The 24101-nt window shown below is 39.8% G+C and overlaps 1 protein-coding gene across 1 annotated transcript in view; it reads right to left on the minus strand.

The window, feature by feature from the left end:
- nbas (NBAS subunit of NRZ tethering complex) overlaps positions 1-24101 on the minus strand; it is a 425480-nt gene that overhangs the window by 195487 nt on the left and 205892 nt on the right. Inside the window, exons 39-40 of the mRNA XM_002941372.4 lie at positions 10620-10696; positions 7065-7202 (exon numbers count right to left, since the gene is read on the minus strand). Of these exons, the coding sequence (XP_002941418.3) occupies positions 7065-7202; positions 10620-10696 (215 nt within the window). The remainder of the gene's footprint in view (positions 1-7064; positions 7203-10619; positions 10697-24101) is intronic.

The raw sequence follows: 24101 nt of genomic DNA on the forward strand, positions 1-24101 counted from the left end.
AGATAGCACATCAAAAGGAAAATCGAAAAAATAACTTTAAATAAAAGATAGCAACTGATTTGCATTTCATTGAGTGAAATAAGTTTTTGAACCCCTACCAACCATTAAGAGTTCTGGCTCCCACAGAGTGGTTAGACACTTCTACTCAATTAGTCAACCTCATTAAGGACACCTGTCTTAACTAGTCACCTGTATAAAAGACACCTGTCCACAGAATCAATCAATCAAGCAGACTCCAAACTCTCCAACATGGGAAAGACCAAAGAGCTGTCCAAGGATGTCAGAGACAAAATTGTAGACCTGCACAAGGCTGGAATGGGCTACAAAACCATTAGCAAGAAGCTGGGAGAGAAGGTGACAACTGTTGGTGCGATTGTTCGAAAATGGAAGGAGCACAAAATGACCATCAATCGACCTCGCTCTGGGGCTCCACGCAAGATCTCACCTCGTGGGGTGTCAATGATTCTGAGAAAGGTGAAAAAGCATCCTAGAACTACACGGGAGGAGTTAGTTAATGACCTCAAATTAGCAGGGACCACAGTCACCAAGAAAACCATTGGAAACACATTACACCGCAATGGATTAAAATCCTGCAGGGCTCGCAAGGTCCCCCTGCTCAAGAAGGCACATGTGCAGGCCCGTCTGAAGTTTGCCAATGAACACCTGAATGATTCTGTGAGTGACTGGGAGAAGGTGCTGTGGTCTGATGAGACCAAAATAGAGCTCTTTGGCATTAACTCAACTCGCTGTGTTTGGAGGAAGAAAAATGCTGCCTATGACTCCCAAAACACTGTCCCCACTGTCAAGCATGGGGGTGGAAACATTTTGCTTTGGGGGTGTTTTTCTGCTAAGGGCACAGGACAACTTATTCGCATTAACGGGAAAATGGACGGAGCCATGTATCGTGAAATCCTGAACGACAACCTCCTTCCCTCTGCCAGGAAACTGAAAATGGGTCGTGGATGGGTGTTCCAGCACGACAATGACCCAAAACATACAGCAAAGGCAACAAAGGAGTGGCTCAAGAAGAAGCACATTAAGGTCATGGAGTGGCCTAGTCAGTCTCCGGACCTTAATCCAATAGAAAACCTATGGAGGGAGCTCAAGCTCAGAGTTGCACAGAGACAGCCTCGAAACCTTAGGGATTTAGAGATGATCTGCAAAGAGGAGTGGGACCAACATTCCTCCTAAAATGTGCGCAAACTTGCTCATCAATTACAAGAAACGTTTGACCTCTGTGCTTGCAAACAAGGGTTTTTCCACTAAGTATTAAGTCTTTTTTTGTTAGAGGGTTCAAAAACTTATTTCACTCAATGAAATGCAAATCAGTTGCTATCTTTTATTTAAAGTTATTTTTTCGATTTTCCTTTTGATGTGCTATCTGCCACTGTTAAAATAAACCTACCATTGAAATGATACTGTTCTGAGACTTTTCATTACAAAATCAGTGAGGGGTCAAATAATTATTTCCTCCACTGTATATATATATATATGTATCTTGATAAAGGCTCTAGGCCAGAGCCGAAACGTTGATCTGATGGCTGTATGAAAATAAAGATTTGAATTTTATATAAAAGACCCTGGAGTGCGCCTACTGTATGGTGTTTCGTTATATATATATATATATATATATATATATATATCCCTGCCCAATAAGCCCCTTTTAAATAGACGCAGCCTCTCCCCCACCCCACTGGCCCACCCCACATGTCTATTATTCTGCCCCATACGCCTATTCCCCCACCTAGCCTGCCAATTTTCCTGCCCCATGACATCATTGCCACCCCTAAATGACATCCTTGCCAGCCCCCAAATCCCGAAGGCAATAAAGGGACAACCCTACTGATATCATGCTAATGTGTTAGAGCAATGTAAAATATATTCAACATATGAAAGAATTACCCTTGGCATTTCTGCTTGTGCATATTATAACCATTCCAATCCTCGCTATGACTGCCCCCCAGGGAGTTATTTATTATTATTATAATTATATTTTATTTATCAATAACAATTAATTCCAAATCATTTAGCCTGAAGGGAACCTTACCAGGCAGCTTTTTTTTTTTTTTTTTTTATTATAGCTCAAAAGCTCAATGGGGCTTACATTCAAAAAGATGCAGAATTGTTAAAGGGATTTTGCCATATTTATTATGGTGTACTGAGTCTGAGCTTTCAGAAGGAGCCAGCGCTACATATTAGAACTCCTTTTTTCGGAGAAGCTATTGTTTCTCCTACTCAATGTAACTGGAGGAGTCACAGCCTGACTTGGGTGTTTTAATGTTGAGTGCTATTCTTATGTCTACCACTCGGTCTTGGAGCTTCTAGGTCCTAGGTCTTAGAGCTTTTACCTTGTTACCTATTGTTCTGCTGATTGGCTATGGGGGGGGACAGCAGTTAAGAGAGACTGACATTTATCAGAGTACAGGTCCCATGGGGAAACTAATATCTAGCCCTACAGCAAATTTCAAAGTGAAATATAAAAAAAATCAGTTTGCTCTTTCTGGATTTCTTTCTAACATTTTTTAACATTTCTCAGGCTCATTATCCCAAGTCTCTGCCTAAAAACCATACGCTGTTTAGTTCCCCGCTGTTTTGGACATTTGTGGGGGGGGGGGAGGGATCTATTCTTTTAAGAAATCTCTCCAAAAAACACAATAAATAATGTCACATTGGTCGCTTCATGAAAGAACGCAATCTCAATAAACGCAGCGGTCTTTCTGCAGCTCCGCAACGTGCCGGCGTTTCATCATCTGTTCACCAGGAGGCCGGCGAGCTGACGCCGAGCCATAAAGCAATTGGAAATAAATAAATAAAGCATATTAGCCTTGCAGAATCCCTCCGGAATACGGCTTTATTAGCATTTACACATATCTTTTTATTAGCATGTATTAAGAGGTGCCTCGGCGAGCGCCGTGATTAGCTGGCAATTCAGTTTAGGAGGGATTTATTTGCTGACAATAACAAATGTAGGAGAAATTCCTTCATGAATAATCATCTCCAGTCTGAGATTTTCATTTTGCCCTATAATTGTGTGCCGCCGATTGCACAAGGGGGTAAACAATTGGATTAGTGAGTCATGAATGAGGCTGTTTTAAATGAAAATTTAAATTATGTTTTATAATTAAATTTCTGCATTCTGCTTTAGACTCCTGTATTTATCCCCACTAGAACCTCTCCTAACGAATGCCTTATTAATGGGGGGATTTAGCTAGGGAGTATGGGAGGGGCTGCCTCTCTCATTATCCCTTAATGTCAACAGTATAGCCAGGTATAACTGTATATTCATTTATATATTTATATGGACTTATTCTCCAGCATATAAATGGGACCGCAACATAACAACAGCATCTACATTGGAGCAAAGCAAAATGTTATCCTGCAGTCTGCAAAGCCTTCCTCAGCCAAAGCAAGCAAACACATTGTGTCCTGGGAGATTAGATAGAGATAACAGACAGATGATAGACAGATAGACAGAAAGACAGATAGATAGATAGATAGATAGATAGATAGATAGATAGATAGATAGTCAGATAGAAAAAATAGATACTGAGAGAGAGAGAAAGAGAAATGGTTAGATAGATACCATGGGAGAGATCTTGAGAGAGAGGGATAGATGATAGATAGATAGATAGATAGATAGATGGACAGATAGATAGATAGATAGATATAGATAGATAGATGATAGATAAATAGATAGATAGATGATAGATAGATAGATAGATAGATAGATAGATAGATAGATAGATAGATAGATAGATACCATGGGAGAGATCTTGAGAGAGAGGGATAGATGATAGATGATAGATAGATAGATAGATAGATAGATAGATAGAAAAAATAGATACTGAGAGAGAGAGAAAGAGAAATGGTTAGATAGATACCATGGGAGAGATCTTGAGAGAGAGGGATAGATGATAGATAGATAGATAGATAGATAGATAGATAGATAGATGGACAGATAGATAGATAGATAGATATAGATAGATAGATGATAGATAAATAGATAGATAGATGATAGATAGATAGATAGATAGATAGATACCATGGGAGAGATCTTGAGAGAGAGGGATAGATGATAGATGATAGATAGATAGATAGATAGATAGATAGATAGATAGATAGAAAAAATAGATACTGAGAGAGAGAGAAAGAGAAATGGTTAGATAGATACCATGGGAGAGATCTTGAGAGAGAGGGATAGATGATAGATAGATAGATAGATAGATGGATAGACAGATAGATAGATATAGATAGATAGATGATAGATAAATAGATATATAGATGATAGATAGATAGATAGATAGATACCATGGGAGAGATCTTGAGAGAGAGGGATAGATGATAGATAGATAGATAGATAGATAGATAGATAGATATTGAATGAGAGAGAGAGAGAAAGAGAGAGAGGGAGAGATAAAAGGTTAGATAGATAGATGATAGGTAGATGATAGATAGATAGATAGATAGATAGATAGATAGAAAAAGAAATAAATATAGATTTATAGATAGATATAGTGAAACAGAGAGAGAGATATTGAGAAAGAGAGATAGTATAGACAGATAGATAGATACCATGGGAGAGATCTTGAGAGAGAGGGATAGATAGATAGACAGATAGAGATAGATAGATAGATATTGAAAGAGAGAGAGAGAGATAGAGAGAGAGCGAGAGAAGGTTAGATAGATAGATGATAGATAGATAGATGATAGATAGATAGATGATAGATAGATAGATAGAAAAAGAAAGATAGATAGATAGATAGATAGATAGATGATAGATAGATAGATGATAGATAGATAGATAGAAAAAGAAAGATAGATAGATAGATAGATAGATAGATGATAGATAGATAGATGATAGATAGATAGATAGATAGAAAAAGAAAGATAGATAGATAGATAGATAGATAGATAGAGATATTGAGAAAAAGAGTAGTATTGACAGATAGATTTTTTCTGCTGTCTGAACAAACATTCACCAATGAGCTGTCAAGTGGTCCAGAAATCCCTGACATTAATGGCAACTGTTTGTCAGTGGGCGCATGGGGCAAATTTTGGGTTAGAAAAACTTACATGTGCTCTTATTGGCCAAACTGCCCCCTGTATTTCCTTTTGCACTGGTGCTTTCTCAGCTGGTAAAGAAACCGCCATATGTTACATCAGCCTTATTAGGCACTAGAGTGTCTGAGGGAGGTAAAGCTAGCAGAGCTGTATAGATGTGTGTATGTATGCGAATGGATAAAACTGTATGTGTGCAGAGGTTTGTATATTTGGAATGGCTGCAAATCCACCTAGCCCAGCCTGTGTGCGCACACCGATGCTCTGTGCCAGGGCGACAGAAAGGAAAGAAAAAGTTAAGTACTGTAGACAGCAGACCCCGTGACTGCTCTGGGCCCCCCTCTTCCCTGGGCCCCTTCAGCCTTGGGGTCTGCTGTATTATAGTAACACCACTGTACAAGAGCTATGAATATCCTTATAAATGGTGCTTAGTGATGTCATCAGTTACAGTCAGCGCTCAGCGATATAAATTGTGTCACATGACTCACTGAAACTTGTGTATTATAATAAATAATGTATATATGAAGATATCAGGAGTCACCTCAGAGTTCCATGACTTGTATAAAAGCACTTTACTTTCAGCCTTGTACCTTCTTACAGTCATGGAACTCTTTGGTGACTTAATATCCTGATATTTTACTATAGAGGGAACAGAAACAGACAGGTGGCAAGTGTTCCTGGGGGATATATTGGATAGTGGGAAATTAAGTCAGTTGTATTTTTAATCATAATTAGCTACACATAAGCAAGAATGTTAGCCTAGCATCTGTGTATAGCAATGGCACAGTGTTCAATACCACGTCACACCTCAAGATAATGAATGTGTCCAGTACAGGATGCCGTCCCCTGACTTTCCCATTACTGAGCTCCTGTTAGGAGCCCTACTGTCAGAGTAGTTTAGCTACTGTAAACTGCCTCCCAGGTTGTCTAAGCGGAACTATTTATTGGGGGGGGGGCATTACTAGACATTTGTCAAGGGATAAAACTGATAGGGCTGTTAATGGATTTTGTCTTGCTATAGTATACAGAATTACATGAGCAAAGAGTACACACACTCATAGCTGTACAGCAGGGATCCCCAACCTTTCTTACTCGTGAGCCAAAGTCAAATGTAAAAAGACTTGGGGAGCAACACAAGCACCATAAAAGTTCATGGAGGAGCCAAATAAGGACTAAGATTGGCTATTAGGCAGCCTCTATGCACCCTATCAGCTTACAGGGGCTTTATTTGGTAGGAAATCTTGTTTTTATTCAACCAAAACTTGCCCCCAAGTCAGGAATTCAAAAATAACTCCCTGGTTTGGGGGCACTGAGAGCAACACCCAAGGGGTTGGGGAGCAACATGTTGCCCCCGAGCCACTGGTTGGGGATCACTGCTGTACAGGATATATAATATCTATCTCCCATTTTTTTTTGTTTTATATATTTTTTTTAGATATCTAAAAAAGTTCTGCATATGGGTTCCTTGACCTCAAATTCTTTCCTGCATTTTCCTGTCGTTCACTCGAAGCACCCACCCTACTCCCAATCAACGTGACTGAGCCATTTAGGATTTAATATCAATTCCCGGCTGGTATATGCCTACGGATGTGACAGCTGCTCCTCTGTATGGACGTTACCATGCTTGATGTTGTGCCCCTAGCAGGGCTGGATAGACAGATCCAAATAAATACGGTCTGATATATATGCAAATTTACTAACCAATGGCAATGCCTGATGTACCTTTGTACAAAGTCTACAGTGAAGAAACCAGGACATAAGGCCTTCAAAGTGTTAACCCCATGATGGATCTCACCGTGCATGGCGCTCAGTGCTAATATCAGTTCTGTGGTAGGAAGGATATGGGAAACGTCACATTGCCACAATAAACAGGAGACAATATGGCAGCACATTTGCCAGTGTAATAGCAATCAGCTTTTTAATTAGATGTAACTTATGTTGCAAGGCTTTTCAGCCGATCACCTGCATTGTGGAGGAGAGGAAAACAGAGCCGACTGAAAACTCACCCTGTAGAGAGGATGGCACTTGTCCTTGAAGCATGGAGCCAAATGAGCGTAGATCTGCAGGCTGTAGTAATAAGCCGCCAGCTGGAGAGATAAAGCTGAATGCGATTGCTTTTCAAAGCACTTGTTGGCATCAACCACCTAGGAAAGATGAGAGACGGCGCTGACTTGGCTGAGGGAACTCGCAAGACTTTGATTTACACCCATTGATGTTGGAGTGCCTGCCATGCTCCGTGGGACAATGTGCAAGTGACTGAAGCTTGACTAATTAACACCTTTTCCAAACCTCTTTTACCTCATTAAAACAAACCATTTCTTTCCCAACATTATTTGAATAATTATGTTAACATTTATCAATTTTGTTCAAGATGTTATTGCAATCCAGACTTTAAGCGATGGAGATGCAGTCGTGGAAAAATAGGATTGATTAAGGCAAGAGCGTAGGGTGAATTATTGATAAGGCTGCCATATTGATGTGGCCAAAGTGGCACTGTGAGTGGCCATTGGCTCTGGCTGCTGTTTTCCCCCTAACTGTACCTTCAATTGTCTTGGGGGTAAATGGTTTCCAGTCCAATAGCCTGGGGGATAGGGGTAACCTTTGCTTAACTGTACAGGGATCCCACTCTCTAGTGCAGGTCCTGCTAGCAAGTTGAGTGATATGATGTGGTTCTTCCTGAGAGACCCACAATAGTCAAAATGTCATGTGTGACAAAGGACTCATTGAGACAGACGGACTGGTTCTGTTTAATGTCCATCATCATGTGGCCCAAAGAGATGACTGCCTTCAAAGATGGACAGTATGGTTTTTTTTGGTATTGTTCATTCATGACTAAAGGACACATTGTATGACATTGTATGACTAAAGGACAACTGTATTTCGCATTTTTTATCAGTATGTCTATGGCCCACTTAATACAAGAAATCTGCTCCATGATATTTATATATTTAAGGACAAGAGTGATAATAATGGCGAGAGGGCTTCTTTCACTGATATCTGGAGTTTCTGCAACAATATAATTTTACAAGAATCTTAGCAAATATCAATACCTATAAGTTATTGACTGAGTTAACAATACATATAAATGAACAAAAGTAACTCTAAAGAGAAGAAAGAAAATTACAAGTTCTGGATCCGTTATCCGGAAACCCGTTATCCAGAAAGTTCCAAATTACGGAAGGCCATCTCCCATAGACTCCATTATAAACAAATAATTAAAAATTTTTAGAAATGATTTCCTTTTTCTCTGTAATAATAAAACAGTACCTGTACTTGATCCCAACTAAGATATAATTACCCCTTATTGGGGGCAGAACAGCCCTATTGGGTTTATTTAATGGTTAAATGATTCCCTTTTCTCTGTAATAATAAAACAGTACCTGTACTTGATCCCAACTAAGATATAATTACCCCTTATTGGGGGCAGAACAGCCCTATTGGGTTTATTTCATGGTTAAATGATTCCCTTTTCACTGTAATAATAAAACAGTACCTGTACTTGATCCCAACTAAGATATAATTACCCCTTATTGGGGCAGAACAGCCCTATTGGGTTTATTTAATGGTTAAATGATTCCCTTTTCTCTGTAATAATAAAACAGTACCTGTACTTGATCCCAACTAAGATATAATTACCCCTTATTGGGGCAGAACAGCCCTATTGGGTTTATTTCATGGTTAAATGATTCCCTTTTCACTGTAATAATAAAACAGTACCTGTACTTGATCCCAACTAAGATATAATTACCCCTTATTGGGGCAGAACAGCCCTATTGGGTTTATTTCATGGTTAAATGATTCCTTTTTCACTGTAATAATAAAACAGTACCTGTACTTGATCCCAACTAAGATATAATTACCCCTTATTGGGGGCAGAACAGCCCTATTGGGTTTATGTAATGGTTAAATGATTCCCTTTTCTCTGTAATAATAAAACAGTACCTGTACTTGATCCCAACTAAGATATAATTACCCCTTATTGGGGGCAGAACAGCCCTATTGGGTTTATTTAATGGTTAAATGATTCCCTTTTCTCTGTAATAATAAAACAGTACCTGTACTTGATCCCAACTAAGATATAATTACCCCTTATTGGGGGCAGAACAGCCCTATTGGGTTTATTTCATGGTTAAATGATTCCCTTTTCACTGTAATAATAAAACAGTACCTGTACTTGATCCCAACTAAGATATAATTACCCCTTATTGGGGCAGAACAGCCCTATTGGGTTTATTTAATGGTTAAATGATTCCCTTTTCTCTGTAATAATAAAACAGTACCTGTACTTGATCCCAACTAAGATATAATTACCCCTTATTGGGGCAGAACAGCCCTATTGGGTTTATTTCATGGTTAAATGATTCCCTTTTCACTGTAATAATAAAACAGTACCTGTACTTGATCCCAACTAAGATATAATTACCCCTTATTGGGGCAGAACAGCCCTATTGGGTTTATTTCATGGTTAAATGATTCCTTTTTCACTGTAATAATAAAACAGTACCTGTACTTGATCCCAACTAAGATATAATTACCCCTTATTGGGGGCAGAACAGCCCTATTGGGTTTATGTAATGGTTAAATGATTCCCTTTTCTCTGTAATAATAAAACAGTACCTGTACTTGATCCCAACTAAGATATAATTACCCCTTATTGGGGGCAGAACAGCCCTATTGGGTTTATTTAATGGTTAAATGATTCCCTTTTCTCTGTAATAATAAAACAGTACCTGTACTTGATCCCAACTAAGATATAATTACCCCTTATTGGGGGCAGAACAGCCCTATTGGGTTTATTTCATGGTTAAATGATTCCCTTTTCTCTGTAATAATAAAACAGTACCTGTACTTGATCCCAGCTAAGATATAATTACCCCTTATTGGGGGCAGAACAAACCTACTGGGTTTATTTAATGTTTAAATGATTTTTCAGCAGACTTATGGTATGGAGATTCAAATTACGGAGAGATCCCATATCCAAAAACACCCAGGTCCGAAGCATTCTGGATAACAGGTCCCATACCTATAATAATATCTCTTAAAGCCCTCTGAAATGCAATATAAAACACAACATTTCCAGCCATATTCATTTTCAAGCTCTCCCACACCAGCAGAACATATTTCAAGACGTGTGGGAAAGTCTGTAAGATCAGTGTGATTTTTTTATATTTTGATTTATTTTGTATGTTGTTATAATTCTTATTAATAAACAGTTACATTAAATGTGTATTCTATCTTGCCAGAAAGAGATGTTGGGCAACCCTTATGTACAGTTGAGAGCTGCCTGCCAGTCTTTGCTACTCTGCCATCCTTATCCAGCCAAAACATTATTAGGTAACCAATAATTCAGCTGAAAACTGAAAATGTGGCCCATTAGATGTGTCAGTAGGCTCATTAGTATGATCCATGAGCTGGGTCCCTACTAGCTCCTGTATACGTACGAGCTTCATTACCCTTATGTACAGGACAAACTGCAAAATATCTAACAGCTTTACAAATAACATGGGATAATGGAAGGCTGGGCAGGCACTCAGCAGACACAAAGCACAAATGGAACATACCTGCGGTAATGCCAACAAGTACGCCACGGACATGGTGATATCATTGGGCAACGTGTCACTGGCCAACTGCAGCAGAACTGGAACGATAAGAAAAAGAGAAAGCCATTTGCCAACTTGCATTTAATCAATAGCACGCACAGTCATTATCCAGACTTTAAATGAGGCACTCGTTGGTATGATTCATGAGCGGACCATAGACGATCAAACTGTAATGTAGCCTTACGGTAATCGTTAGGCAAAACATTTTCCGACTGCATCCAAACGCTGCGAAACAGATGCTCCGACAGATTGTAGGAACGTGTCCCACACACATCTCAGTGGCATAATCACTCGGCCATAAAATAAGATGAACTATGGGCAGAAACTTTAGGGCTGAAGAAGCTACTGACTTAACGAAGAATGATAGGAGGCGAGGCAAGTGTATGCAAAACTTATGGAACATAGCAAATAGATGTCACAGACATAAAAGGAAAGTTAAATGCACGATATCCTTTGACTTTTCTTCATTGAGATATAGTCCTATACATGGAGAAAGCATGATAACCCCCTGCCCTACAGAGCTTCCAATGTTAGTTTGGTGCTTGAAGTACAAAGATATTAAAACATCTGCTTAAAGTCTCATGTAAATAAGCACAAGACTCGTCTCCAGGAAATGTAGAACTGGGCCACAAATATATTCATACACAAAATACACAAAGTGTCTCAGTTCAGTATCAGAGAACCAATCAGAAGGGCAACCAACGGCTTCTCGAGGTGCGATTTATCCCTAGAGACACGACACAAAGTTTTGCTGGTCTCACCCTTCCTACGGTAACTCAAGATCATATTTAGTACTGTTGTCCCTTGGGTTTCTTGCCTGAATATGAATGAAACTGGGGAGAACTCAAACCTGGAGTACCTGCATCACCAAGGACAGGTATAAACTTTGAAAGTGGGAGTTCCAGCCCAAAGAAACAGAATCAGTTAAACTTAACACCTTTCAAAGAAAATCAATGATAAAAATTTGTTCTATTAAGGCTAATGGCACAGGCATGGCTTGTCTGCTGGCATATATACACCTGTAAGCCAAATTGGCATTTTGGTAATGATGTTCAAACTAGGTGTAGGCTTGATGGACAAAGGTTGAGAAGACCTTACTAAAGCACCTTGAAGTCTATTGAATGTAGGGTGCTGTGGAGTGCTTTGTTCCCATGGCAATATGTTTTAACTGATTGTCTTTCTTTTACAGACAATCCCACTTTCAATGTTCCTTACTGATACCAATTTAGTGAATTTATTCCCTGCCTCTAGAACAACAGTGAACTATATGTATGCCACACTATTATGAGCCATCATTATCGGCACCATGAAACCCATATGCATCAATATATTCAGCTCTATCAGTAGATAAGAAATCATTACACTAAAATCAGTGGTCAGGTCAGACAGCAACATATTTGGGTTGGGCTTTTGCCTTGCCTTAGATCAACCAAGTGAGGGTATTAGAAAAGCTGAGAATTATAGACACACATTTGTTATTTAACCTTTCCTTTTCCCCCAGCTTATTCACCATCCCTGCAGTTTATTTTCTTCTCAAAGAATTTACGGTATGGGAGATTTAAACAACAATTACATTTGCCATAAAAATGAATGGGAAATAATTTTACGTTTGGTCAGGGAGAAAAGAAGAAGAAAAAAAACATCTATGAAGCATTTGTAACGGAGTCTCATTCTTTTCTTCCGCTGAAGGCCAAACATAGCTACGAAGTGCTTACGGCTGCGTTTATTACCTCAGCCCAACAAAGGCATTTAAACTCTGGTCGGTGTGATAAAAAATAACTAAATGTAGAAACAGGACTTTTTCTCCCCAAATAGTCCTAAAGATGGCTGATTAAAGAAGATCCTCCACTTCAAAGCTGTTTGGACTGCCGATGTCGCAGTAGAGTTAGGGAACAGAATTTTTGAATGTTTCAGGGTGAAGCTATTGAAAAATGTAAGGGGAAGTAAGATGTACCTATTATAAAAACAATTTAAATGTGGATTCTGTAAGAAAAAAAATGAGGTGTTACTGTTCCTTTAGACAGGGCTCCACCGGGGCTCTGCCCCAGGGGCCCTGCAGGTGCCCACGCCCCCACGCAGGGGCCCCCCTAACCCCCCTTGCAGCGCCCCCCACCCAACGTCCTCCCCCCGAGGGCATACATTTAACGCGTCAGGGGAGGAACAGTCTGCCAGGGTGGAGCGGGTCTGGGCCGCCAGGGCCCACCGGGATTTTTCCTGGTTTCCTGGTGTCCCGGTGGCCCAGTCCGACCCTGCCTTAAGAGATAAACTACCCCTTCAACTGTGTTGACTAGACCATAATAAGCTGTGACTAGCAGTTATAAATATGGGCTAATAGGACACTTTATTTACCTCCTGGGAAATCTGTATACACATAAAGAAGCAACAGCAAAAACATTGAACAACTGATTGGTTCAGGAAAGGTTTTCTTATATGAAGATCATGCTAAATGCCAGGATAGAGCAATATGATCATCAAAATGAGTAAATGAAGAACATTTCAGGAGCCTGTCATTGTAGAAGATTAGTAACATCATAGATGTAAGCAAAACATCTTATAAATGTCCCTCACAACTAACTGCACAAACTGCAGACAGGGCAGAATGGAGTAAATGATGGGTTTCATTTCATACCCAGCCTACTCGCCTGAAAGACCAATAGTGAAACTAAAGCTGGATAACATTAGCCACAGGATGCAAAGTGAAGATTCACTGGAGAAGAACATGATGCTGGGGAAGACCAAAAGCAGGAGCAGAATAGGATGCAGAGGTCGGATAGATAATATTCAATCCATCCAAGTCACGAGTTTGAGGATCTGATGAGAGATCATAATTGACTAATTGTTTAAAACAACTAACACAGTGTTGAGGATACCAATGAAGATTGAAATGCCCCACCTATTATTGGCACTCCCTCTTCCCTGTCTCAATAACCAGCACAGAAACTGGTCAATCATATTGCCACAGCAGCTAGATTAGCCATTACCTCCACAAACATCCCTACAAGTCAGGAGGTTACTTAAAGAGTGCAGGCTAACAAGAAATTAGAGGAAATGACTGCTAGAATGGCCAACAAGGTTGAACAATATGACAACATCTGGGGTAGTGAATACTATAAACCTTTGGCGTTACAAAACACCAAGACCCCTTACCCTTAATCATACCTTCCTTGGGCTTTGAGAAACCTGCCTGGATAATGAGATGGGTGCTCCCCTCATTCATCCAATCCCAATCCTAATCAGGCCCAACCACAGAAGCGATCCTCACCCAAAGGAATCATATCAGTCCCACATACCATCTACTACAAAGTCCCTGAAAAGCAACCCCCCCCTCCATAGACTCGGATGTATCTGCTTCTGCCTCCTTTTCTTCTTCTTATGTTCCTTTATAAGCTAAACACAAAAAATACCTTACTTTATTCAAGTTTTTCCTTTTTTTTTTTTTTTTTTAACTCTTTATTTGTGTTTTATTTTTTTGAGAACAGGTTATGCTTATAGTTACATTTCTCATAAATTGCTTTGTTGTAAAACAGGGGAAGGGGGGAGGCTCATCAGGTGTGAGGGGAGGGGGGGGGGAGAGAAGAGGGAATAGGGAACAGGGGGGGGCAAAGAGAAGGGAGAGGAGGGAGGGAGTAAGGGAAGGGAGGAACAGTAGGGGATAAAAGTAAAGTTAACATAACATCCACATTTAAGTTTTTCCTTTTTAGAGGCAATTGTACAAACACGCAATACGAATACTGTTGATAATGTATGTATCACTGTGAAGCTCAATAAAATTTTAAGTTACACAAAAAAAACCTAACACATATAAAAGACATAAAATAAAAAAAGAAAGATTACTATTCAGTGCCTCCGTCAAAAGACTGACAATGAATGTATAGGTTTCTTTAGTTATTAATAAGGTGAATTCACAGACTAAAAAAAAAACATATTTTTCCTTCTTTTCCAGTGAAACTGGGCTTCTCAAAAAATATAGCCGGCAAGTAGCAAAAGCACTAAGTAGCTATTTATACAGCTTGGCCTTGGATGTATTTGAAATTCTCTTTGCCAGTGACACCCAGAGTGCCCTTTAATCATTCCTCCTCAAGTCATGACCTTGATTCTTCTGTAGCTGTCTTCATTATTTCTGCCTTTGCTTCTTTCCGCATTTAGGCTTCTTGACTTTATTAAAACTCTTAGTGCCTATAAGCAAGCTTTTCCCTTTAGCTGCTGGGTAGAGATAAGCACTTGGGAATAGGCAGAGAGGCATGAGTAGGCTTGCAAGTGAGAGGAAGATCTCCCAATCTGAAACTGCGTTGAGGAGATATAGCCATCTCCCCAGCTAATCCAGGAAAACAAGCCCGCTTTGTCTTAGATAAAAAAGCAGGTTAAAGTGGATGCTTTTGTTTTAAAGATAGAAAAAAGTGATACCTTTAAGGGCTAACTTAAAAGGAAAATGAAACAAGAGGCCTTCTTTGGGCAAAATATATACAAAGGAAACATTAATATAGACATTAGACAACTGAATTACATACAATATGCTATACTGAAAATAACTGAAAATAAATAGGTGATAATAGAATTGGTGGGGAGGGAAGGAAAGGCACATAGATAGTTACATAGGGTTGAAAAAAGACCATTGTCCATCAAGTTCAACCCATCCAAGTAAACCCACAACCTATACTTACCAATCTATACACTCACATACATAAACTATAAATACAACCACTAATACTAACTGTAGATATTAGTATCACAATAGCCTTGGATATTCTGCTTGTTCAAGAACTTATCCAGGCCCCTCTTTACATGCTTTAATAGATATCTTCTGCTCACATTATACATACTAATTTATTTGTCAGCTCCCGAGATATCCATTGAGTCCCCAAACACTATCCACTCTAAAGTAAGAACCAGCTGAAGGCTAAAATAGGACATCTAATGTTACAGTCAGACACCATAGTGTCCCAGAACTTCTGAATCACTGGAGAAGAGTGGGTATTTGTCTGAACTGTGACCAATGGGGCTATGACCAACTTCTTCATTAATTATGGAAAACAATAAAGGCTATTACAGTGTAAAATAAACATTTCATAAACGTAAGGTTTAATCAAATGGTACATGTAAGGAAAGAAGTTCAGTTCTGGGATTTGTGCCAACTTTTGTACTATTCCTTTTTCAAAATCAATCTCTTGCAAAGAATGCCTTAAGAGCCTGCATAATAAGGAGATGGAGATTCTCACGTGTTAAAGTAAAGCAACAGTGGAATTACCTACATCTTATGGTGGGGTTGCCCAGACATTTATTTGTTCATTACTCCTTGCGTCTATATTAGATATATATCCGAACGTCCTGGGATTTGTGCCAACTATTCTACCATTTTTTTCTCAATATCAATTATCTTGCAAGGAAAGTCTTAAAAGAAGAAACTGTAGATCCTCACCATTTCTAAACTAAACAGTTTTAGGGGCTTCCATTGCTTCTAAATGAGAACTGTATCCCAGTGAACATGGGAAGTATAGCAAGTCCAGGAGTATAGGGGCATCACTGGGAAATAAACAAGAGGCAAGATGTCAAGGGCCAATGGGGTTGAAGTTAGAACCAAGGAGGAAGTTGAGTTCAGAAACCTGGGAACCTGGGTCTTTAGCATCTATTTATTATTTTGCACTAGGTACGACATGATGAGATCACACACCTGCAGGCCAGCGGCACCATACCTGCACCACATTGTGCTTGGTGCCCATGGGTGCTGCCATTTTGGAGCTTGAGGAAAGAGGAGTGTCATTGGGCGCTCCTCACACAAGGTGATCAGGAATGTGGGGGGAGGATGTAGGGACAATATCACAGTTGACCACAATATCACATAGGCTGTACAGATAGACCCATAAAATATGCCTACCTACTACATGCTCCATAACAGTAATCAGAACATATACAATAGGTCATTTTCATTAAACCTTGGTGCAAGAGCACTATGGGGTGCAAAACCACACCCTCTAGTGCTCATTATAGAAGCACTTTCATTCGGGGTCTGTCTGTGTTCTACATCTAGCGCTGGGCAGGAAATCTGGCAGCACAACCACGCACACGACCATAGGGATAGGCGGTAAGCACAGAGCTTCAAGAAGAGGGCGGAAGAGTGGAAACATATGGGCATCCATTTATTTTGTACTTTGCAACTTGCGCTGCCCCTTAGCAGCTCTTTAAAGCGAACATATCCTAGGTAAATCATTCATTTTCAGCCTGTAACCACCTGTTACTGAAACGCAAAACATAATATACCCTTCACCCACCCAGTGAGTTTCAGATGAGCAAGAGATGTGAGTAACAGACACGGTATCCCTACTGTAACATGTATCTATATATAATTACACAAGGTAATAACATGTAACCTACATATTTAGAAAGACAATGTTGTAATCAAGCGGAAGCCCTCTCCTACACTAAGCGAGTCTTATTTATCCCCTAAACTACATACTTAGGGGGGAGATGCATTAAGTGTGACAAACAGCTTAAGATTCTATTGCAAGTTAAAGATGGTAGCAGTCAACAGTTACTAGGCAGCGTGCATAATAAATGTGCAGCAGATTTGTTAAAATTGATGGTATTTAAATAAAGCGCATAACTGTTATCAGGCATAATGACCCTTTGTTCTTAGTAAAATGTCGACTTCCAGTTGATTGCTGTCAAAGTTTGTTCCATTGAATGCTTTGATTGAGGATATTGTGGCTTTGTCTGGCGCGCTATAGTTCCTCCTACATGATTTATCAACAAAAAAGTAGCAGGTGCAGCTCACTCAAGTCTGTGGCTGTTTGCCATCATCCTGAGCAGTGTTTCTTATACCTAGTCATTAAAAACAAGCTCTATTCTTTCTAGTGGGGAAAAAAGAACACATTTATTTACATGAGCAGAAAGGGGTAGAGGTCGGGACTTCATTCATTAACTCCTTCATAGCTAAGGAGACTGAATAAGTAGAGGTAGTGTTGGCCGTGACTGATACAGAGTTGAAGCACCCTCTCTACTCCATTGCACTGGTGTGTAGGATATCTCTAATAAAGCTTGAAACTAATGGAGCTAACGGAAAAGGAAAGGTAAAAACCAAGTAAGCTTTATCAGAAAGGTTTATGTAAATACTGCCATAAGCACTCACAGAAAAGCTGCACTGAGTCCTCTATCTTAAGAAACAAGATTTCTTGTCTTCCTTTATGTAAACATGTTCTTCAGTATCAGACTTCCTTTCTCAGAAAAATCCTTCATTCCCTTCATTCTGCTCAGCTCTCTCCCTTCTCCTGCTTCCCCCCCCCCTCCTCCCATTAGAATGTGTAATCTGAGCTATGTAAATACAGCTAAAAACTGAGCTGCAGCAGTAAGCTACTGAGACCGAGCTAAAATGGCAGCTACTATCTTAAGCAAACAGAGGGAGCTTCTAGGGCTCTTTACTCAGATATGGTAAAGCTTTCTGCAGAATAAATATAGCATTCTAGGTGGCACTAATGTGGCTAATCTATTGGCAGTAAAATGCAAAAATCCCTTTCCTTCTCCTTTAAAAGAAAAGGAATGGTAGAATGACTGAGGAGGAGCAAAGTTGTGAGGCACCCCCATCTATTCTGGTTGCTTACCCCCTTCTCCAGTTTAGCATTTGTAAAAAATGCACCAGTCTGGGTGTTCCATGTCCCACTCATCCCATTCACCGCTCTGGCCAAGTCTATGCACAGTTCAGGAATATGGTATAATGGTACAGTTTCTCAGCTGAATTAACAGTGATACAGAATTTAATAACCCTAAATATGCAATGCGTCTTGAAATTGTGCAAAACAATGTGCATATAGAGATATTGGCAATCACGGCACGAAGAGGCAAAACAGGAGTTACCTATTCTAATCGCCTATTCCACGCGATCCTTCTTCACTCCATGTACAGAAAGAAACAGACAAACCTCATTAACTCCAACAGAAAGTCCACAGAGAGTATATCATAAAGGGAAAATATATCATATTAGGGCCATTTGCAATTACGATCAAGCATGAAGACCATGATATAAATTCATAATTAGAAATAAGGGAGGGAACATTAAAGAAAATACAGATCCCATTTCACAAAAGAAACTACTGGAACTTAACTTTCCCTTCCAGTGGAAACAAAAAACAATAGCATATCTGGGGGTCAATATAACCAAGTCATATGAATCGTTATATGCAGCTAACTACCCTTCCATTCTCAAAAAATTACGTGGGAGACTTGCCGATTGGACTAAACTACAGATTTCACTGTTTGGACGTATAGCAACAATCCATATGATAATCCTACCTAAACTCCTATACTTATTTAGAGCCCTCCCCACCCCAATTTATGCCAAAGAGATTCATACATTCCAAAGGGAGGTTATGAACTTTATTTGGAATAACAAAAGACATAGAATAAACAAAGACACTCTTTTCAGAGCCTATACTCAAGGAGGACAAAATGTCCCCCACTTTCTCACATACTATAGAGCGGCAAGACTTACCCAACTCGCCCAATGGCATGCAGCACCTAATACAATCCCTTGGGTAGATTTTGAAAATACTTCTATTTCCCCTTTGCAAACATCAGCCCTACTTTGGGCAACAACACGGAACACTCAGCACCACCACATATCAAATCCCATAGTCACACACCACTTAAAAATCTGGGCCCTACTGAAACCTAAAATCTTAACGCACCAAAGAAACAGTAACCTACAACTACTGGTGGGTAACCCAGACTTTATACCAGGACTAAACGCAAAAGACTTTTTATGGTGGACACAAAACAATTTTCATAAACTAGCAGACCTCATCACCCCCAGGGGGCTGAAAACACTAGATTATCTGAAAGAGAACAACAACATTCCTCCCTCAGAACATTATAGATATGCACAAATTCACCACTTTTACCTCTCACAAAAATCTATACGCCCATCCATGGAAATGTCCAGTTTTGAACTTCGGTGCAAGTCCCCCACACACTTATCAGGGTTAATAACTCAAATATACCGTCACTTAAGGACGGAGCCTCCAAATAACATGTGCAAATATATGAGAGAATGGAATGCAGATTTACCTACTCCACTCCCCGCCCAGAAATGGGCTCAAATTTGGCAATCTGCAAAGAAAATTTCTCCAAACATAAGCGTTAGAGAAACTACATATAAACTTCTCGCTAGGTGGTATGTTACTCCAGCTCTAAAAAACAAGTTTAATCCTGAGTTCTCTTCACTATGTTTCCGAGGCTGTAAAGCTCAAGGAAATTATTACCACTCATGGTGGCTTTGCCCAATAGTAGAAAAATTCTGGTCCCAAACATTTCAACTTATCTCTCAAGTATTGCAAACAGAAGTAACTATAGACCAAGAACTAGCATTATTTTCACTACCCACCACAAACCTAACAAAAACCCAGAACAAACTGACCATACAATTTATAGCGGCAGCACGCTGGGTTATTGCTCTAAACTGGCTAGCCCCGCACCTATCCATCTCCCAATTAAAATCTCGTATAGAATATATACAAACTATGCATTACCTTACAGCTACTTTATTGGACTCGCTGGAACAACATCTTGAACTCTGGGAACCCTGGACAACTTTCAAGACGCTCTCAATAAGACAGTCCACAGAATAAAAGAGATTGCCCACGAATACGGACACTAACCAACACCTTCTTAATGAAACGTACGATAACCCATGTCACTGATATTGTTACCTATTAATGTAAAATTGTTTTTTTTTTTTTTTTTTTTTGGAAAATTGATAAATAAAGAGATTATAAAAAAAAAGAAAATACAGGTACTGTTATCCAGAATGCCTGGGACCTGCGGTTTTCCGGATAAGGGATCTTTCTGTAATTTTGATCTCCATACCTTAAGTCTGCTAAAAATCATTTAAACATTAAATAAACCCAATAGACTTGATTTGCCTCCAATAAGGGGTAATTAAATCTTAGTTGGGATCAAGTACAGGTACTGTTTTATTATTACAGAGAAAAGGGAATCATTTAACCATTAAATAAACCCAATAGGGCTGTTCTGCCCCCAATAAGGGGTAATTATATCTTAGTTGGGATCAAGTACAGGTACTGTTTTATTATTACAGAGAAAAGGGAATCATTTAACCATTAAATAAACCCAATAGGGCTGTTCTGCCCCCAATAAGGGGTAATTATATCTTAGTTGGGATCAAGTACAGGTACTGTTTTATTATTACAGAGAAAAGGGAATCATTTAACCATGAAATAAACCCAATAGGGCTGTTCTGCCCCAATAAGGGGTAATTATATCTTAGTTGGGATCAAGTACAGGTACTGTTTTATTATTACAGAGAAAAGGGAATCATTTAACCATGAAATAAACCCAATAGGGCTGTTCTGCCCCAATAAGGGGTAATTATATCTTAGTTGGGATCAAGTACAGGTACTGTTTTATTATTACAGAGAAAAGGGAATCATTTAAACATGAAATAAACCCAATAGGACTGTTCTGCCCCCAATAAGGGGCAATTATATCTTAGTTGGGATCAAGTACAAGATACTGTTTTATTATTACAGAAAAAAAGAAAATCATTTTTAAAAATTAGAATTATTTGCTTATAATGGAGTCTATGGGAGATGGTCTTTCCGTCATTCGGAACTTTCTGGATAAGGGGTCTCCGAATAAGGGATCCTATACCTGTACAAGAATATAAGCAAAAATGCAAAAATAAAGACAAAAACAAAAAAACCCCTAAATGAAGTGAATTTACAATGTATATCTCTGGGAATAGACTCCTGTGTAAGACCTGGATTCGCAGCCGGCAACCCATTACCCAGACCCGCAACCCACATTTTTACTCGCTTTGAGCTCCTACCCAGCCCGCAACTGCCTTATGCGCAACCCAATCCGTGACCTGCTACCCACCGTGACCTGTCGGATAGCCCCCAGGTCAGGGTGAAACCCAGAACACCAAGTACCCCCTGTACTACAGTCATATATGTAGAGCACTATAACAGCATTTTGGGAAACAAATATCTGCTCAGCTGAACCCTCCATCACTAAGAAATACTTTATATATAAACCCGAATGAGCATGACAAACAGCGAGTGAAGAGAAACATGACAGTCCTTGGACACCAAGGAGAGAATTTCAGCACATTTCTCCGCTCCTATTTCATTAACACCTATAGTGCTGGGGAGTTCAGTCTCTGATCCAACAGCTCTGAAAGATTTCATAGAAAAATCAATCACTAACTCGTGCTTTGGTCTGGGCCTGCCATTGTCACAGCAAATTTTGCCGGCAAAAAATTGTAATTATGGTTTTCACTCGTTAGCATGTGGAACGGAGAGTCGCAGGTCCCCAGAGGAGCCGGTGAGGCTGACAGTACCCAGGAGGATGCACGTAATGGATCAAATCAACTTTTAAACCAACTCTAAAGTCCTCTGTCTCTTTGCCTGATTTGGAAAAGGAAAGGGCTGTCAGTGTGCGGCTCACTTCATTAAACTGATGTGTGGTATTAATATGCCACCCCACGCGTTCCGCTGCTGGGATTAGGAACACACTTGCACTTCAGGCGCTATGTAGCAGACAAACAAGAAAGGAAGAAGGGGGGAGGTTTCACAAAGCTCACTGTGCATGATTTAATGCATTATAGCTTGCTATTTTGGGAAGCTTAGAGAGATTTATTTTAGTGCTCAAAGTGAGGCTGTATGGGGCACCCAAGCTGAGACATGAAAGGCCATAGGGCTTACCAATTCGTGCTATACCCATATTATTGAATTAGAGGCAATATTTGCTAGATATAAAACATATTATTAATATAAGGCTGCCTTACATGCGAGAATACAGCTCCTGTCAACTACACATCTCAGCATCCTTGGTGTAATGAACAGGACCTGTAGTCCACAAGAATAAACATAGTAGGATTAGTTTGCCATCCCAGTGTGGGGCCGAAAGTGCCAGCACTATATAATGAGGGAAGTCCACTTCCAATGGCCTAAGAGCATGACTACTAACTACATGAATGAACAAAAATGTATTGCAGGGGCAAATACTTTGTGTTGTATGGTAAAGCTGATCCTGCCTTCCTGGTATTGAGTCTGAGCGTAAGCCTTGTGGGCCAGGAGCTGCTCCAAACACATATGAACAAGATGGAGCAATGTACCCTATTGTTGAACATAAATGCACTGAAGAGGGCTTATATATAAAATAGACAAAACAAGGGGTAAAAGAGGAGGTTTTTTATACAGAGCTCAGTATCTCTAGTTTAACCAAATAAATGGTAAGAAAATAAGTGTGATAGTAAAACAATTCTATGTTACTGCTTTATAGTAAATATTAGTAATAAATATGCCTTTATAAGTTAAAAGCATAGGCATATTGTATTTATTTTACTTTATTATGTAGAGGTAAACTTTCCCTTTAACATCAGTTAAAGAATAAGGACAATAGACTGGCAGCGTTACAGAGTTACCGCAGGCAGCCAATACAAGAGAATCTGAGGAATGTACCAAATGACAGGGATGACGCACAGGCATTACATGGCCCAGCTCAGGGCACAAGGAATCTTGAGGAAAATCAAGATTCAAAAGATTCTGTGATGGTATTAAAAATCTGCAGTGAATAAACCGATAACTGATGTGTGGAAAGGTTGGTATAATTATCCAGAAGGTTCCCCCGAAAATCATAGGCGGGGCAATATTATATCATATTATATAATCGTCAAACTGTGAATAAGCTTAGAACACAGCTCTGCGGAAACAGGGTGCCCCTTAGCTGCAGAGAATAATCAGGCCTCCCCTTGATGCCCTGCTGCCCATATCATCCAATAACAAGCTGGTTATGGGAGAGACTCACTATAAGCCAGATACCCTTTGTTTCAGATCAACCCCACCTTCCATGTAGTCACTCAGAACTGGTGCCATAATGGCAAACACCAATCATCAATGGGTTGCACAACATACTGCACATATCTAAGGCTCTCCAGATGTTGCCTACAATATCTAAAGGCTATGATTTGCCCGTGTCAGCTACAGGGGGCTTGAGGGAGATAGAAAAGGGGACTTTTTAATGATTTCCTAAGACAAATTGTGCTGATTTACTTAATATCCCCAAATACATGGCACTTCAGCAGCAGCACTGGGTGGCACGCATGCAAAGTAGAGTCGAAGTCTGGACTCTGATGTACATTCCCACCACCAGGGAAGCTACAAGGGATTCCTGTGACCAGAGACAAGATGGCAGCTCAATAGAGCAGTACCTCAAACTGGTGCAAAGTGCAGCATCGATCTGGGGTCTGAGGTAAGCAGTTAGTATATTTTGGGGATGCCAAAAACAAATTGGCACCCACCAGTGTATAGAAATGGGGGGGGGGGGGGCTGTTGATGACCCCAAATGTTTTGGGTGGAAAAGGATTGGAAAACTTGGGGATCCTGCCCTATTTTATTCCTTATTTCCCTCCCTTATTCTACTTATTGTACAATA

This window comes from Xenopus tropicalis, chromosome 5 (assembly GCF_000004195.4).
Source record: "Xenopus tropicalis strain Nigerian chromosome 5, UCB_Xtro_10.0, whole genome shotgun sequence".
In the NCBI taxonomy this organism is placed as follows: Eukaryota; Metazoa; Chordata; class Amphibia; order Anura; family Pipidae; genus Xenopus; species Xenopus tropicalis.